Here is a 16916-nt window from a genome sequence, read left to right as displayed (position 1 = left end):
CGGGTGCTCCGGTTTCCCCCACGGTCCAAAGACATGCAGGTTAGGTTAACCGGTGACTCTAAATTGACCGTAGGTGTGAATGGTTGTCTGTGTCTATGTGTCAGCCCTGTGATGACCTGGCGACTTGTCCAGGGTGTACCCCGCCTTTCGCCCGTAGTCAGCTGGGATAGGCTCCAGCTTGCCTGCGACCCTGTAGAAGGGTAAAGCGGCTAGAGATAATGAGAATGGGATGAGAAACATAAATCAAACATTAGAATTATGATAATTTTGGATGGATAGAAAAATTTAATCATGATACACGTTTAAACGGTTGAATAATATTAACTAACATACACTAAAGGCTGATAACTAAGAAATAGTTTGATATATCTAAAATTATATGAATGTATTTCATTTATAGCAGTTTATAAGAAAGAATGTCAGGAGTATACAAAAGGATTTTAAAAAATAGTAATTCATGAGGGTTCATTGTTTTTCAAAGTATACTGGATACAGTCTGGTAATTAAATTAGAAACAAAGTTTGTGACAGAAAATATCACATGGTGAGCAGCACTTGGGGCAGATAGACTTCCATGTGATGACGACGTTAGCATCAAAATACTCATCCACAGCAGAGGAGTAATGTTGCAGAACATAATTCTTGAACTGATTGACTAAAGTAGAAGAGCGGATTGTAGTTGGCAGGTTGTTCCATAATTTTGGAATCTGGTTAAAGTAACTTGTCTGAAAGAGTTTAGTGCGGCATTGAGGAGTCTGAAGGTCCAAGGCAGAATAATTTCGGGTAGGTCTGCTTGTTTTCTCCTTGATACATTTCTTGATTGGAACATCATAGACCCCAGTGCAACATTTGAAGATCGTTGACATTAGGGTTTCTATAACCTTGTATAGACTTCCTGTGGTTTGGGCACGAAAATCCAGTTCTACGCAAGTGCAACATGATCGCACTAGAAAGCATGGTCAAGCTGCCAGTGTAGCTGCGGTCTTTTTAGTTGCGAATTACGAGTATTTCCTCTTGTGTTAATAATTCACCATGTCAAAACAAGTGAAACTTTCCACCTTCATTCGATGTGAAGAGAGGTAAGCAATTTGTTATATATTTTTCCATCAAAGTTGCATTTTGTAGCTTCGAAGCTAAGTTTTAGTGTGCCGTTTATAGAACACAACATTAAGAAAATGTGGAAGAATACACTATGGCAGAGCGATCGACATTGACAAGATCGTTGGCATCTTTGCCATTCGTCATCCATGCCGCCTTTTACTTACATGTTGGCCGATGAGCAGTAAGACAACAAGAATAGAGAGATCTGCATCGGTTGACTAGGGTAAGATGTCGAGCCGCTATCCATGCACTGCCGGATAAAGCTGATTTGTCCTAATCATTGTCCGACATCCCAACAGCTCACAGCATGAGATGAAAGAATGATGCAAAGACCGCGTTATTTTCTCCAATGTATTCAATGTATTTTTTCATTTACAAACCTGCGGGTATGTACTCAGGCTGCCAGTCAGTGTGTGACCCCCCCCTTTGAAAAATCCTAGCTATGCCCTGTATCTACACTGGGATTTCTGTAAAGCCGCTTTGTGGAAATGTCTATTGCTTAAAAGCGCTAAAGAAATAAAACTATGTATATTGGATAATTGTGAGGGTTCGAGTCATTTGGAACTAGCATTTTGAAGAACAAAATACAGAAAATAACGTGTTAGAATGAAGCTGTACAATGTTCTTATAGGACGTGGGATGTGTGATCCTTATTACATGAGTTTATTACCTCACCCGCAACAAAGTCAGCGGGGTGAGGTACTGTAATCAGTGTGGTTTGTTTGTTTGATTGTGTGTCTGCCGTTAACAATCTAGCGTCTAGACAGTTGCACTGATTGACTTCAAAGTTTCAGGGTAGGTTGGCAGTGGTCCGTAGATCTCATCTCATTATCTCTAGCCGCTTTATCCTGTTCTACAGGGTCGCAGGCAAGCTGGAGCCTATCCCAGCTGACTACGGGCGAAAGGCTGGGTACAACCTGGACAAGTCGCCAGGTCATCACAGGGCTGACACATAGACACAGACAACCATTCACACTCACATTCACACCTACGGTCAATTTAGAGTCACCGGTTGACCTAACCTGCATGTCTTTGGACTGTGGGGGAAACCGGAGCACCCGGAGGAAACCCACGTGGACATGGGGAGAACATGCAAACTCTGCACAGAAAGGCCCTCGCCGGCCACGGGGCTCGAACCCGGACCTTCTTGCTGTGAGGCGACAGCACTAACCACTACACCACTGTGCCGTGGTCCGTAGATTACCTGATTAAATTTTGGGGGTAATCGGGTCAAAGCAAAGGTCAAGGTCACCGGAAAGGTCAACCTTTCGGTCAAAATAACATTTTCCATTATAACTCAAAAACGGTTGCTGATAGACAGATGTTTACCATTATAAGCATATAGGAACTTCATGGCCTTTAATTTGGCTCCATGATCTTTGACGTTGAAAGGTTAAACTCAAGGTCATGGATTTTCAGAGGGCTGTAACTTGAAAACAGTTGACGGTCGACAGATATTTATCATTATCAACTTATAGGAAGTGCCATATGGGCTTTCATTTGGCACCATGATCTTTGACCTTGAAAGGCCAAACTAAAGGTCATAGATTTTTAAAGGTCTAGAACTTGAAAGTGGTTCATGATGGCCAGATCTCATCTGTAGCCGCTTTATCCTTCTACAGGGTCGCAGGCAAGCTGGAGCCTATCCCAGCTGACTACGGGCGAAAGGCGGGGTACACCCTGGACAAGTCGCCAGGTCATCACAGGGCTGACACAGAGACACAGACAACCATTCACACTCACATTCACACCTACGGTCAATTTAGAGTCACCAGTTAGCCCAACCTGCATGTCTTTGGACTGTGGGGGAAACTGGAGCACCCGGAGGAAACCCACGCGGACACGGGGAGAACATGCAAACTCCGCACAGAAAGGCCCTTGCTGGCCACGGGGCTCAAACCCGGACCTTCTTGCTGTGAGGATACAGCACTAACCACTACACCACCGTGCCGCCCTGATGGCCAGATGTTTACTATTATCAACATACAAAAAGTCCCATATGGGCTTTCATTTGCTGCCATGACCTTTGACCTCAAATGACTTTGAAATGTCAAACTCAAGGCCATGGATTTTCATAGGATTATAACCTGACAGCTGATGATTGAGAAATATTACCATCATCAACATATAGGTATCAAATAAGTCCTGCCGAGCGAGGTTTGTTTTGCCTGGCAACACTTGTTTTATACATTAACTTTTGATTATTTTCAAGAAGGATGTCAATGATTCAGACATTCGTTGTACAGAGAGAATCGCTAATGAATTACATCCAATTAGCATAAATATGTTCTATTTGCATCCGTCAAACACATGCTGCGCTTGCGTCTTTTTTTTTTACCTGATTAGCACAGGGAGAGCACTTCAATTTTCTTTGAAGAACAATCAACCAATCAAAACTGCACACAATCGAAGCCCATTGTGATTCTCATTCACCACTCTGGGAACTTCAGCTTCATGAGCTCAGATTGGACCACAAACGAGCAGCATGACACCTCTGATAAAGAGACTGAAAGGAGAGGGAAATGGAGAGGAGGGAAATTTTCCACAGGGATAAGACTCACTTTGATCAGTGAGACGAGACCAATCAGAGATACAATGGGGCATGGCCAGCCGCAAATGAAGGACAAAGTGAGCAGTGATGATTTGAAACACAATCTGCTTTATGGAAAACTTGACCATGAATAACTTGCATATTGATTTTCATCAGTAACATGTCATCTTCAATACTGTCCAAGATTTATTGAGTCAACTTTAGTTGAAATCGACATGTTGGTCTGTTTTCACTTTGGTTAATGGTTTTCTATATTACGCACAATGCCATGCAGCGACCTTGCCCTTGCTTTGTCTGCTCCGAAAGAGATTTTGGACATTATCCATTCCATAATCCTCCTTTTCCTCTCCAAAACTTGACGCATTAGATGGGTTTCCATTGCAATTCATGCAAAATATAACTGACTTTTTTGAAGTTACCGTAACAAAACACAATTGCGAATGGTCTGTTTTTCCATTGAGTGATGTCATGCATTGAAAGCGGGGTTTTCCCCTTTTGCGACAGTCATTCCAATTAAACATGGTGACACATCCCCAAGACCTGATAAGTGTTGGCACGGTGAGGTTCATTGGCTTTGTTTCTCTTCATGTCATGCCATGTGACCAAAATGTGAAAAAGGCATTTCCATTTAAATTTGGCAAAAAGTTGCGACTTTGTCAAATCATCTGGAAAAACCACCTCATGGGAGTGTATTATCTTTTTTACAATATTTGAGAGGATTTTTTTAAAAAATAAATTCACATTTCCATTACTCATTTTATAGTTCGCAGTTACAAATTGCACATTAAACAGGTTAATGGAAACTCACCAACTGTCTACAATTATACTTTGCCTTTGCTTGTGGAAAATTTACTATAAATCTGCAGGTAATTGGAGAAAATTGCTGCACTGATTGGTCGAGAAGTTTGGACTATTTTTCGATGATCACCTCGAGCAACTCGGCAAAATGGTGGCCAATTGCTTTGCCACTGTAAGTGAGGAAGAATTACAGATTATGAAAGAAAATGCTGTTCCTAAAAGCAGTAAAGATGCTACGAAGTTTGGTCTAAAACTATTCAAAGGTTAGGTAGAACTGTGATTTATTTTATCGATTTCAAAACAAAAGTATTTTATGTGACTCGGTGTAGATAAGTGACAAGTCTTCATCGCACCATTATTACATTTACATGCTGCTTTTGAGTTTGAATTTTTTTTTAATGTGATTTTAAAAAATAATCACCTGTGCATTTATACAACCCCGATTCCAAAAAAGTTGGGACAAAGTACAAATTGTAAATAAAAACGGAATGCAATGATGTGGAAGTTTCAAAATTCCATATTTTATTCAGAATCGAACATAGATTACATATCAAATGTTTAAACTGAGAAAATGTATCATTTAAAGAGAAAAATTAGGTGATTTTAAATTTCATGACAACACCACATCTCAAAAAAGTTGGGACAAGGCCATGTTTACCACTGTGAGACATCCTCTTTTCTCTTTACAACAGTCTGTAAACATCTGGGGACTGAGGAGACAAGTTGCTCAAGTTTAGGGATAGGAATGTTAACCCATTCTTGTCTAATGTAGGATTCTAGTTGCTCAACTGTCTTAGGTCTTTTTTGTCGTATCTTCCGTTTTATGATGCACCAAATGTTTTCTATGGGTGAAAGATCTGGACTGCAGGCTGGCCAGTTCAGTACCCAGACCCTTCTTCTACGCAGCCATGATGCTGTAATTGATGCAGTATGTGGTTTGGCATTGTCATGTTGGAAAATGCAAGGTCTTCCCTGAAAGAGACGTCGTCTGGATGGGAGCATATGTTGCTCTAGAACCTGGATATACCTTTCAGCATTGATGGTATCTTTCCAGATGTGTAAGCTGCCCATGCCACACGCACTAATGCAACCCCATACCATCAGAGATGCAGGCTTCTGAACTGAGCGCCGATAACAACTTGGGTCGTCCTTCTCCTCTTTAGTCCGAATGACACGGCGTCCCTGATTTCCATAAAGAACTTCAAATTTTGATTCGTCTGACCACAGAACAGTTTTCCACTTTGCCACAGTCCATTTTAAATGAGCCTTGGCCCAGAGAAGACGTCTGCACTTTTGGATTGTGTTTAGATATGACTTCTTCTTTGAACTATAGAGTTTTAGCTGGCAACGGCGGATGGCACGGTGAATTGTGTTCACAGATAATGTTCTCTGGAAATATTCCTGAACCCATTTTGTGATTTCCAATACAGAAGCATGCCTGTATGTGATGCAGTGCCGTCTAAGGGCCCGAAGATCACGGGCACCCAGTATGGTTTTCCGGCCTTGACCCTTACGCACAGAGATTCTTCCAGATTCTCTAAATCTTTTGATGATATTATGCACTGTAGATGATGATATGTTCAAACTCTTTGCAATTTTACACTGTCGAACTCCTTTCTGATATTGCTCCACTATTTGTCGGTGCAGAATTAGGGGGATTGGTGATCCTCTTCCCATCTTTACTTCTGAGAGCCGCTGCCACTCCAAGATGCTCTTTTTATACCCAGTCATGTTAATGACCTATTGCCAATTGACCTAATGAGTTGCAATTTGGTCCTCCAGCTGTTCCTTTTTTGTACCTTTAACTTTTGCAGCCTCTTATTGCCCCGTCCCAACTTTTTTGAGATGTGTTGCTGTCATGAAATTTCAAATGAGCCAATATTTGGCATGAAATTTCAAAATGTCTCACTTTCGACATTTGATATGTTGTCTATGTTCTATTGTGAATACAATATCAGTTTTTGAGTTTTGTAAATTATTGCATTCTGTTTTTATTTACAATTTGTGCTTTGTCCCAACTTTTTTGGAATCGGGGTTGTACTAAAACAATTATCTGCCTCAGGCTCAGTGAATATCAGTGAATAATAACCGACACAAAGTCAAGGTTATTATTCACCGATATTCACTTTGCCTTCAGCAAATAATTGTTCAAAAAATAATAATAATAATAATAAAAATCTTGGTGGTCCCAGAGCCTAGTCTGGCAGCTCAATTAACTGTCCTGTCCTTTGCTCCTCCCCAAATATAGGGCAGTGTGATCTCCGCCCCAATTAGCACTTGTTGCAGTTCCCATTTTTATAGATAGATAGTTGACATTTTTATTGAGAGATAGCACTTGATATCCTATAGATAATATACAGTGTATATATATCTGTGAAGATTCTCAGTCATCCAGGTCATAGTAAACTGTGCATGGTAAAAGAGAGCAACTGGACTTACTTGAAGATTCTTGAAGATGTTTCACCTCTCACCCGAAAGGCTTCTTCAGTTCTTCAAGAGCAGAAAAAGGAACATAACAGACAAGGAGGATAACGGGAACAAATGCAAGAACACTGTCATTCCCTACATTTCTGGTCTATCTGAGAAACTCAGGAGGATCTTCTACAAACAGAACATTCCGGTACATTTCAGACCCAGTAACACCCTGAAGCAGAAACTGGTCCACCCTAAGGACAGAATAGCCAGACGCAAACAGGACAACGTAATGTATGCAATTCAGTTCAGTGAGGAATGCACGGACTCATATATTGGGGAAACAAAACAACCGCTTCACAGGCACATGGCTCAACACAGGAGAGCCAGTTCCTCAGGCCAGGACTCTGCTGTCTATCTTCATCTTAACAAAGGACACTCATTTCAGGATTGCAATGTATGCATTTTAGCTAGAGAGGATTGTTGGTATGAGCGAGGAGTTAAAGAAGCCATTTTTGTCAACCTGGAACGGCCATCACTGAACAGAGGTGGTGGTCTAATGGCCCTTTTCCACTACCCTTTTTCAGCTCACTTCAGCTCACTTCAGCCCGACACGGCTCGCGTTTCGACTACCTTAGAGCAGCATGACTCAGCTCGCTTCAGCCCTACTCAGCACCCAAAACTCGCACAGTTTTGGAGTAGGGCTGAAGCGAGCCAAACCGAGCCGAGTGGGGCTAGGGGCGTGAGCAGACACTCCCCTGTGCACTGATTGGTGAGGAGGAGTGTCCTCACATGCCCACACACGCCCCGCAAGCACGCTGGGATCTGTAAACACCATAAACCTGGAAGAAGAATAATTACGAATTACGAGAATTTCTGAAGCCTTATGCACCTCGCCTCATCTATACGCTCTTGCCAGTATCTGTTGGCGTTGTCGGTGACAACAAGCCACAGCACCAAGACCAGCAACACTAACGACTCCATGTCCTCCATGTTTATTGTTTACTATCCGGGTCGTGAGACTACCGCTTAAAAGGTCACTGATGTCACTGTTTGCGCCGCCTAACGACATCACGTGACGTCCACCCACTTTCGCTAACTCCACCAAATGTGTCCACCCACTTCCAGCCAGCACGGTTCAGCGTGGTTGTAGTCGAAATGCAACTCCAACAGCCCCACTCAGCTCGACTCAGCCCAAGTCAGCACGGCACGGCTCAGCCCAACTCAGCCGCGTTGGTAGTGGAAAAGCGGCACAAGACACCATTTATCAGCCACCTACAATGCAGTCCTTGGCACACTTTCCAGACAACTGAATGCATGCCAAAACCCAGCTGTTTTCAGTGACTCACAGGAGGACAGAGAGAACCAACAACCCATTGATCACCCCAACGACTCTCGAGGCCGTTCACACCCAGCCCCCAGTGACCCACACCAACAGGGTGACTCAACGACACCTTAGGATTGCTTTTCATCCATGAGAGGATAAATACCTGATACTCCCTACTAATCAGACAGAAGTAAAGAAGCCTTTCGGATGAGAGGTGAAATGTCTTCAAGAATCAGAACTGAAGAAGCCTTTCGGATGAGGTGAAACATCTTTAAGAATCTTCAAGCAAATCCGGTTGCTCTCTTTTACCACCCACAGTTTACAGTGTATGTAAGAAGTGTACACACCCCATTAAAATGACAGGTTTTTCTGATGCAAAAAATGAGACCACAATAAATAATTTAAAAACTTTTCCCACCTTTAACGTGGCCTATAACCCATACAATTCAATTGAAAAACAAAAATCTGTTGGGGGAAAAACATAAAGTACAATAAGCTAGTTGCATAAGTGTGCACACCCTTAAACTAATACTTTGTTGAAGCAGCTTTTGATTTAATTACAGCATTCAGTCTTTTTGGGTTCACACCTGCCATCAGTTAAAATGACTCTAATTAACCCCAAATAAAGTTCAGACATTTACTCAGTTGCATCCCTCCAGCAAAAGCCAGGGTTTACAGAGAGCTTACAAAGCATCAACGGGATCTCATTGTTGAAAGGCATCAGTCAGGAGAAGGGGACAAAAACATTTCCACAGCATTAGATATACCATGGAGCACAGTGAAGACCATCATCAAGAAGTGGAGAAAATATGGGACAACAGTGACATTACAGAGAACTGGACGTCCCTCCAAAACTGATGAAAAGACAAGACGAAAACTGGTCAGAGAGGCTGCCAAGAGGCCTACAGCAACACCGAAGGAGCTGCAGGAATTTCTGGCAAGTTCTGGCTGTGTACTACATGTGCCAATCTCCCGTGTTCTTCATTTGTCTGGACAATGAGGTAGGGTCAAAGAAAAACACCCAGGCCTGGCTAACTTTAGCAAAAAATACATCAACTCTCCCAAAAGCATGTGGCAAAATGTGTTATGGTCTGATGAAACCAAGGTTGAACTTTTTGACCACAATTCCAAAAGGTATGTTTGGTGCAAAAACACCACATCACCAAAAGAACCCCATACCCACGGTGAAGCATGGTGGTGGCATCATCATGTTTTGGGGTTGTTTTTCTTCAGCTGGAACAGGGGCTTTAGTCAAGGTGGAGGGAATTATGAACAGTTCTAAATACCAGTCAAGTTTGGCCCAAAACCTTCAGGTGTCTGCTAGAAAGCTGAAGATGAATTTCATCTTTCAGCATGACAATGACCCAAAAAAAGTTTTGGAACGGCCCAGCCAGAGCCCAGACCTAAATCCAATTGAAACTCTGTGGGGTGACCTGAAGAGGGCTGTGCACAAGAGACGCCCTCGCAATCTGACAGATTTGCAGCGCTTTTGCAAGGAAGAGTGGGCAAATATTGCCAAGTCTAGATGTGGCAGGCTGATAGATTCCAACCCAAAAAGACTGAATGCTGTAATTAAATCAAAAGGTGCTTCAACAAAGTATTAGTTTAAGGGTGTGCACAATTATGCAACCAGCTTATTGTACGTTTAAAAAAAAATGTTTTAGCCCCTAACAGATTTGTTTGTTGTTCGACTGAATTGTACAGGTTATCGGTCACATTAAAGGTGGGAAAAGTTTTGAAATAATTTATTGTGGTCTCTTTTTTTCACATCAGAAAAAACTATCATTTTAATGGGGTGTTTACACTTTTTATATCCACTGTACATGTGGCTCTCAGTTAACAAAAATGAAATAAATGACAACAGTAATAGGAAGGGGGTGGCACGGTGGTGTAGTGGTTAGTGCTGTCGCCATCAGGGATGTCTGGGGTATGCTGTTAAAAGAAAGGCCCAGGGGGCCACAACAAAAATATTAAAACCAATCTTTTCATGGATAAGGGAGCCTAACAAGGTAACCAAGAGGTAAGAAACAAATTGGATGATAAAATAAATAATTGTTTTTAGGGTATTTTATGGCTGATTTAAGACACGGGTCAAAACTGACCTGTTAACATCAGAGATAGTAACAGAAAGCTAACACCAGTGGAAGGTTAATGTGCATCTGCTGTGTAGTGTAGTCTCAGTTTTTGGCCATTTTCAAAATCTTGATGGCTCCTCATCTTCTGCCATGAGAAGCTCAAACCTAGTACACACCAACACTTATACGGTAAAAGTGAAAATATGTTTTGGCCACACTGGCATTTTCAGTCTGTTTCCCAAAAGCTACCCATCCACAATGAAAACAACATACACCCTAGCTGTCTCACTGATGACCTTTACCTTATTTTGAAATTCCACCATTTTGGAACAGTGGAGATCACAACACTAGAAACAAATCTAAGATTCACATGGTCAAAATATCATCCAAGTCTGGTTATAGATCCTTCCATTTTGGCATATCACGATAGGGACATGGCCGCTCTGATGGCTTCAGCCATCAAATTATCTAGGGAGCATTACAGTAGTGGTTTCCCGTTGCCTTCTACTGGATTATTATAGAGGCTTTCTCCTCTCAACCATTCACACATATGGACAATTTAGAGCCACCAATTAGCCTAATCACATGTCTTTGGACTGTGGGGGAAACTGGAGCACCCAGAGGAAACCGATGCAGACATAGGGAGAACATGCAAACTCCACAAAGAAAGGCCCCTATCAGCCACTGGGCTCGAACCTAGAACCTTCTTGCTGTGAGGCAATAGTGCTAACCACTACACCACCATGCCACTGGTCTGGTTATAGATCCTTCAAATATTGTGCTGCTAAATTATTAAACAGTCTGGATTCTATTGACCCATCCCACGTGATGTCACAACAAATGCGGCTGCCATTTTGGACATGAACTACCAGTAGTCTACCACAGCCAACAACGAGGAACGACGGCGAAGCATCAAAAGGAATATAGCCATCAAAGAAAGTTTTTACTTTCAGCAAGACTTCCATCATGCCATTATATTGTTGTGCACCTGGATGTAGTAACCATCAACACACAAGGCAAGATTTATCATTTTATCGGATCCCGACAGATGCTGACCGACGGAGAAGATGAATGGTCTCTAAAATATTGGCAAAATGATGTTTATTGACATAGCAATCGTGTGTAACGGGAAGCATTTGCATATCCGAAGTGTTGTGTTTACATCAAAGATAAAATAAACCGATATGACAACGACTGCTGCTGCCAGGTTGGGGACACAAACTAGTAGAAAGGAAGTGTGCCAACAGTGCCAACACACTTCCTTTGTGGTCGATTCTGCTTTAAGGTAAGATGCATTTAATTATTCGTCTGCTGTGGGTTTGGAATCGGTAGCCTGACCGATTTGTTCATGTTTGTGGTGCCATTTGTTTGTTGACGCGTGTTGAAATGGAAGATTGGTTGTTGACATTATTTCCAGTGATGCTTTGGTGCTGCTGTGGATCAGATGTGTTGAGTAGCCTGACTGTTTTTTTTTCTTGCGTGTGGTATCATTGTTGACGCGAGGTTGTTTTTTGAACATGCCAATGCGGACACGATTTCCCCTGATGAGTTATGACTTCAGACACGATGCGTGTGTGGAGGTGTGGAGTCCGCGTGATATGTGCGCAAGATAGGCTTCTCATGTGTTTGGAGATCCGCGCTCTGACACAAGCGCAAGCGCAAGCACCCCCCAAGGGAAAAAAAGGGACCCCCCAAAAATATCGGCATAGTTCGAACACTGGGTTGGAGAAAGTAATGGCAAATAGTGAGTGCACAAACCATAGAAGGTAAACTGTACACAGCGCCAGGGCAGTGTGATGGTATGTCTACTTTTAGATTGTCTTAGCTTATCAATGAACATACTCGTCACTCGACGAGTTTCACATCTTTACGATGGATACTTAAATGTATGTTAGGTATTATTGTTGCAGTCTAAGCAGTCATTGTAGCAGCTAGATGAGCGAGAACTGAAAGGGTCTGTGCCATAAACCGTTATTTCTTCATGTCCAAAATGGCGGTCACGTTTACGAAGGTCACGTGAGTGGGAAGGGTCAATAGTTAAAAACTGTGTTAAATCATTTTGCTCAAACTATTGGTTATGTATCCACCCATCCATCCATTTTCTGCCACTTATCTGGGTCGCGGGGGTAGCAGCCTAAGCAAAGCAGCCCAGACTTCCCTCTCCCCGGCCACCTCCACCAGCCCTTCTAGGGGAATACCAAGGCATTCCCAGGCCAGCCATGAGATGTAATATCTCCAGTGTGTCCTGGGTCTGCCCTGGGGTTTCCTCCCAGTGGGGCAGAGCCCAGCCACCCTGTGGAGAAAACTCATTTCTACCGCTTGTATCCGCAATCTCATTCTTTTGGTTACTATCCACAGCTCATGACCATAGGTGAGGGTGGGAATGTAGATGGACCAGTAAATTGAGAGCTTTGCCTTTTGGCTCAGCTCTCTCTTCACCACAACAGACTAGTTTAGCGTCCGCATCACTGCTGACACTGCTCTGATCTGTCTGTCCAACTCCCGCTCTCCCCTACCCTCAAGACCCTGAGATACTTATGTATGTATGGTAACAAAATGTTCTAGATTAACTCTGAATTGTCCAATGTACTCAAACCTCGAAGTTATTATAATTTACACACTATTTCATAAAGTTTCATTTGTCAGTACAAATCACTAAGTTTTAATATTTTTATCCACATTATATTTAATTTATTTGTTATTATATATTTGCCATTCATTTATATTTATGTCCCTTCCGAATTTAGAGTCCTGCGACCTCAACACCTGCAAGGGGATAATTCCTGGAATCACTGGTAGAAGGGTGAGCACAGGCTGAAAGCTAGGCAGTCCAAACACTCTGGCAGTTCCTGTGGCCAACGCAGACACGCACCCCCATCCTCCAGGGAACCATCATTGGAGGTGCAGCCCCCCATTGGCCCTGGTTGTCCTGCTCCCTTGCTTGCTACCTGGATCCCCGGCGGGGAGCAAAATGATGCGGATGAGGACTGCACACCGTCAACAACAAATCCTTTGCGCAGGCTATGTCCTCCCTCCATTCTCACCTTCAGCAATTCCTTCCCTCTGCTCCCGCGCTCGGTCCCTTCATCTGTCGTCGTTGTCCCAGGATCTGCCAGTCCAGTACTGGGCTTCTCTCTCATGAGTGGGTGCATGAGAGATGGTGACAGATGGTGACAACCCCAACAGCAAGAACTGGGAAGGCAAAGAAGACAAAGAAGAGGAGGACCTCATTGTCGAATATCAACGGACAGCCATAATATATTTATGTTATGTAAAGCTTTCATGTAAATAAGTGGCAGTTTCTGAAACCCTGTGGCTAATACAGTTTATTATTATTATTATTATTATTATTATTACATGACAATCATATATCATGTGATAAATTATTACATATACACATAATAGTACTGAATCAAAAGAAAGTAATTGAATTGATTTTTTCAGAGATTGACAAAGTACCCAACTTCATTATTTAAGTCAAAGTACAGATCCCACTGGTTAAATGTTACTCCGATACAAGTGAAAGTTGTACAGTCAAATTTTCACTTAAGTACTGAAGTACTTGCTTTTAAAAATACTTAAGTATTAAAAACACATTTTCTGTCAATGCATTGTTGTATTATTGACACAATGCTTACAAAACCAAATGCCTCTGAAGCAACCGATTGGATTTACTGACTAGCTTATAGAACCTGTAGCACTGAAACTTCACCTGACATGCTAGCAAACTCTTTTCAAACTTGAAATCATATTGGGTAGCTAACACTACTAGGAAAGAAATATTCTACATTCTGTTTATTTGGCAAAATTATGCTAAAACATATTTCTGAAAGGGGGCAGCACGGTGGTGTAGCGGTTAGCGCTGTCGCCTCACAGCAAGAAGGTCTGGGTTCGAGCCCCGTGGCCGACGAGGGCCTTTCTGTGCAGAGTTTGCATGTTCTGTCCGTGAGGGTTTCCTCCGGGTGCTCCGGTTTCCCCCACAGTCCAAAGACATGCAGGTTAGGTTAACTGGTGACTCTAAATTGACCGTAGGTGTGAATGTGAGTGTGAATGGTTGTCTGTGTCTATGTGTCAGCCCTGTGATGACCTGGCGACTTGTCCAGGGTGTACCCTGCCTTTCGCCCGTAGTCAGCTGGAATAGGCTCCAGCTTGCCTGCGACCCTGTAGAACAGAATAAAGTGGCTAGAGATAATGAGATGAGATATTTCTGAAAGGACTTCAGATAAGTTAAAGGAGAACTGAAGGCAATTTTTAAATCAAATTTCTATTTATCACCATCCATCCATCCATCCATCTTCTACCGCTTATCCAGATCCGGGTCGTGGGGGTAGCAGCCTAAGCAAAGCAGCTCAGACTTCCCTCTCCCCGGCTACCTCCACCAGCTCTTCCAGGGGAATACCAAGGTGTTCCCAGGCCAGCCAAGAAATGTAATTTCTCCAGCGTGTCCTGGGTCTGCCCCGGGGTCTCCTCCCAGTGGGACATGCCCAGAAAACCTCCCTTGGGAGGTGTCCAGGGGGCATCCTAACAAGGTGCCCAAACCACCTCAACTGACTCCTTTTGATGTGAAGGAGCAGCAGTTCTACTCCGAGTCTCTCCCGAATGACCAAGCTTCTCACCCTGTCTCTAAGGGAGAGCCCAGCCACCCTGCGGAGAAAAATAATTTCTACCGCTTGTATCCGCGATCTCATTCTTTCGGTCACTACCCATAGCTCATGACTATAGGTGAGAGTGGGAATGTAGATGGACCAGTAAATTGAGAGCTTTGCCTTTTGGCTCAGCTCTCTCTCTACTCTCTATTTATCTCAATTTATTAAATATAGGAATGCATTTTTGATAGCTATTTTGTCAATGCTATAGCGAGTTATCAGTGTTTGAAATATGCTATGTAATATATCAAGATTCAAGACTTTGTCATTGAGCAGTTGCCTGAACAACGAAATTTAGCCAGCATGGCCACAAAGGTGCATATAAAAGAGAAGATATAAAACATATAGAAGATACAAAGAGAACATATAAAAAGCATTGATAATAAATACAACAACATAAAAAGTAATACTAGTAATAATAATAAAATATATTTTAAAAAATAAAAATAGAAGTAGGCAGGTAGATATTGCACATTGGTATTGCGCATGATATGGGTATGATCAGTAGCAGCAGTGTGGTGACTTACACACACACACACACACACACACACACACACACACACACACTCAATAATGGTAGTGTGGTGTCCCATACTCTCTCACACACACACACACACACACTCATAGCAGCTTGTAAAAACAGTTTGTTTATTATTATTATTATTATTATTATTATTGTTGTTTTTTTTATTAAAGTGCATTTAAAAGTTCTGACTCCCCAAGGGAAGAAGCTATTCTTGAATCTGTTGGTTTTACATCTGAAGGAACTAAACCTTTTCCCAGAGGGCAGCATGCTAAACAGGTGATGGTTGGGATGAAAGTGATCTTTTATGATCGCCTTAGCTCTGGTGAGACATCTGGAGCTGGCGATTGCGTCCAGGGAGGGAAGTGGACAGCCAATCACCCTCTCTGCAGTTCTGGTGACCCTCTGTAGCCTCTTTCTGTCGGCCACTGTGCAGCCAGCGTACCACACTGGGATGGCGTGCAACAGCACGCTTTCAATCGTGGCCCAATAGAATGAGACCAACAAGTCGGTCTGCAGCCTGTTCCATGTCAAGACCCTCAGAAAATGGAGGTGCTGCTGGGCTTTCTTTACTAGGGCAGTTGTGTTAGCCGCCCAAGACAGGTCCCCAGAAATGTGGGTCCTTGTGCTCTTACGGAAGTCCATGACCACCTCCTTGGTCTTTCTGGTGTTGAGGGTAAGGTTGTTGCTGTCACACCACTCTATCAGTCTCTGGACCTCATCTCTATAAGCAGAGTCGTCATTCTTTGATGAGTCCTACCAGAGTGGTGTCATCAGCGAATTTTGTGATGTTACAGGGGTGTGTGGGTGTGCAGTCATGTGTGTATATGGTGTACAGGAGAGGGCTCAGCACACAGCCCTGTGGAGAGCCAGTGCTGAGTATCAGGGTGGATGAGCTCCTGTTACCAATCCTGACAGACTGTGGGCGGTCGGTGAGGAAATCTTTGATCCAGGCACATGTGGTGGTGGTGGTGGTGGTGGGGGGGGGGGGGTGTCCAAGTTGACCAGCTTGGCTATGAGGATGTCTGGAATGATGGTGTTAAAGGCTGAGCTGAAGTCAATGAAGAGCCTTCTTACAGAGGTCCCAGGATTCTCCAGGTGGTGCAGGGCAGTGTGGAGGGCAGTGGAGATGGCGTCCTCAGTAGACCTGTTTGCTTTATAGGCAAACTGGTGGGGGTCAAAGCTGGGGGGAGGCAATCTTTGATGTGTTTTTGGACCAGCTTTTCGAAGCATTTTGCCACCACAGGTGTTAGTGCAATGGGTCTATAGTCATTGAGACTACTAATGGTGGTGGACTTAGGGACGGGAAGTATGGTTGCCGATTTCAGGCAGTGGGGGAAGGTGGCTAGTGACCTTGAATCTTGAATATCAGTCCATATGTCGAAGCAATAGCCGTAAACGAGATTCGTTGAGACCTGTGTGAGACATCGTAGGATGGAAGTAAAATGTACAGTAGAAATCAAAGTGACCAACATCTGCAAATG

At 43.1% G+C, this 16916-nt stretch overlaps 1 protein-coding gene across 1 annotated transcript in view; it reads right to left on the bottom strand.

Annotated features, from left to right (window-relative positions):
* LOC132885684 (octopamine receptor beta-2R-like) overlaps positions 1–16665 on the bottom strand; it is a 135267-nt gene extending 118602 nt beyond the window's left edge. Inside the window, exons 1-3 of the mRNA XM_060920318.1 lie at positions 16339–16665; positions 15683–16188; positions 13308–13455 (exon numbers count right to left, since the gene is read on the bottom strand). Coding sequence (XP_060776301.1) covers positions 13308–13455; positions 15683–16188; positions 16339–16665 — 981 coding nt within the window. The remainder of the gene's footprint in view (positions 1–13307; positions 13456–15682; positions 16189–16338) is intronic.
* Positions 16666–16916: the final 251 nt, after the last annotated feature.

The sequence above is a fragment of the Neoarius graeffei genome, chromosome 1 (genome assembly GCF_027579695.1).
Source record: "Neoarius graeffei isolate fNeoGra1 chromosome 1, fNeoGra1.pri, whole genome shotgun sequence".
Taxonomy (NCBI): Eukaryota; Metazoa; Chordata; class Actinopteri; order Siluriformes; family Ariidae; genus Neoarius; species Neoarius graeffei.
This window is presented reverse-complemented; position numbering and strand designations above follow the sequence as displayed.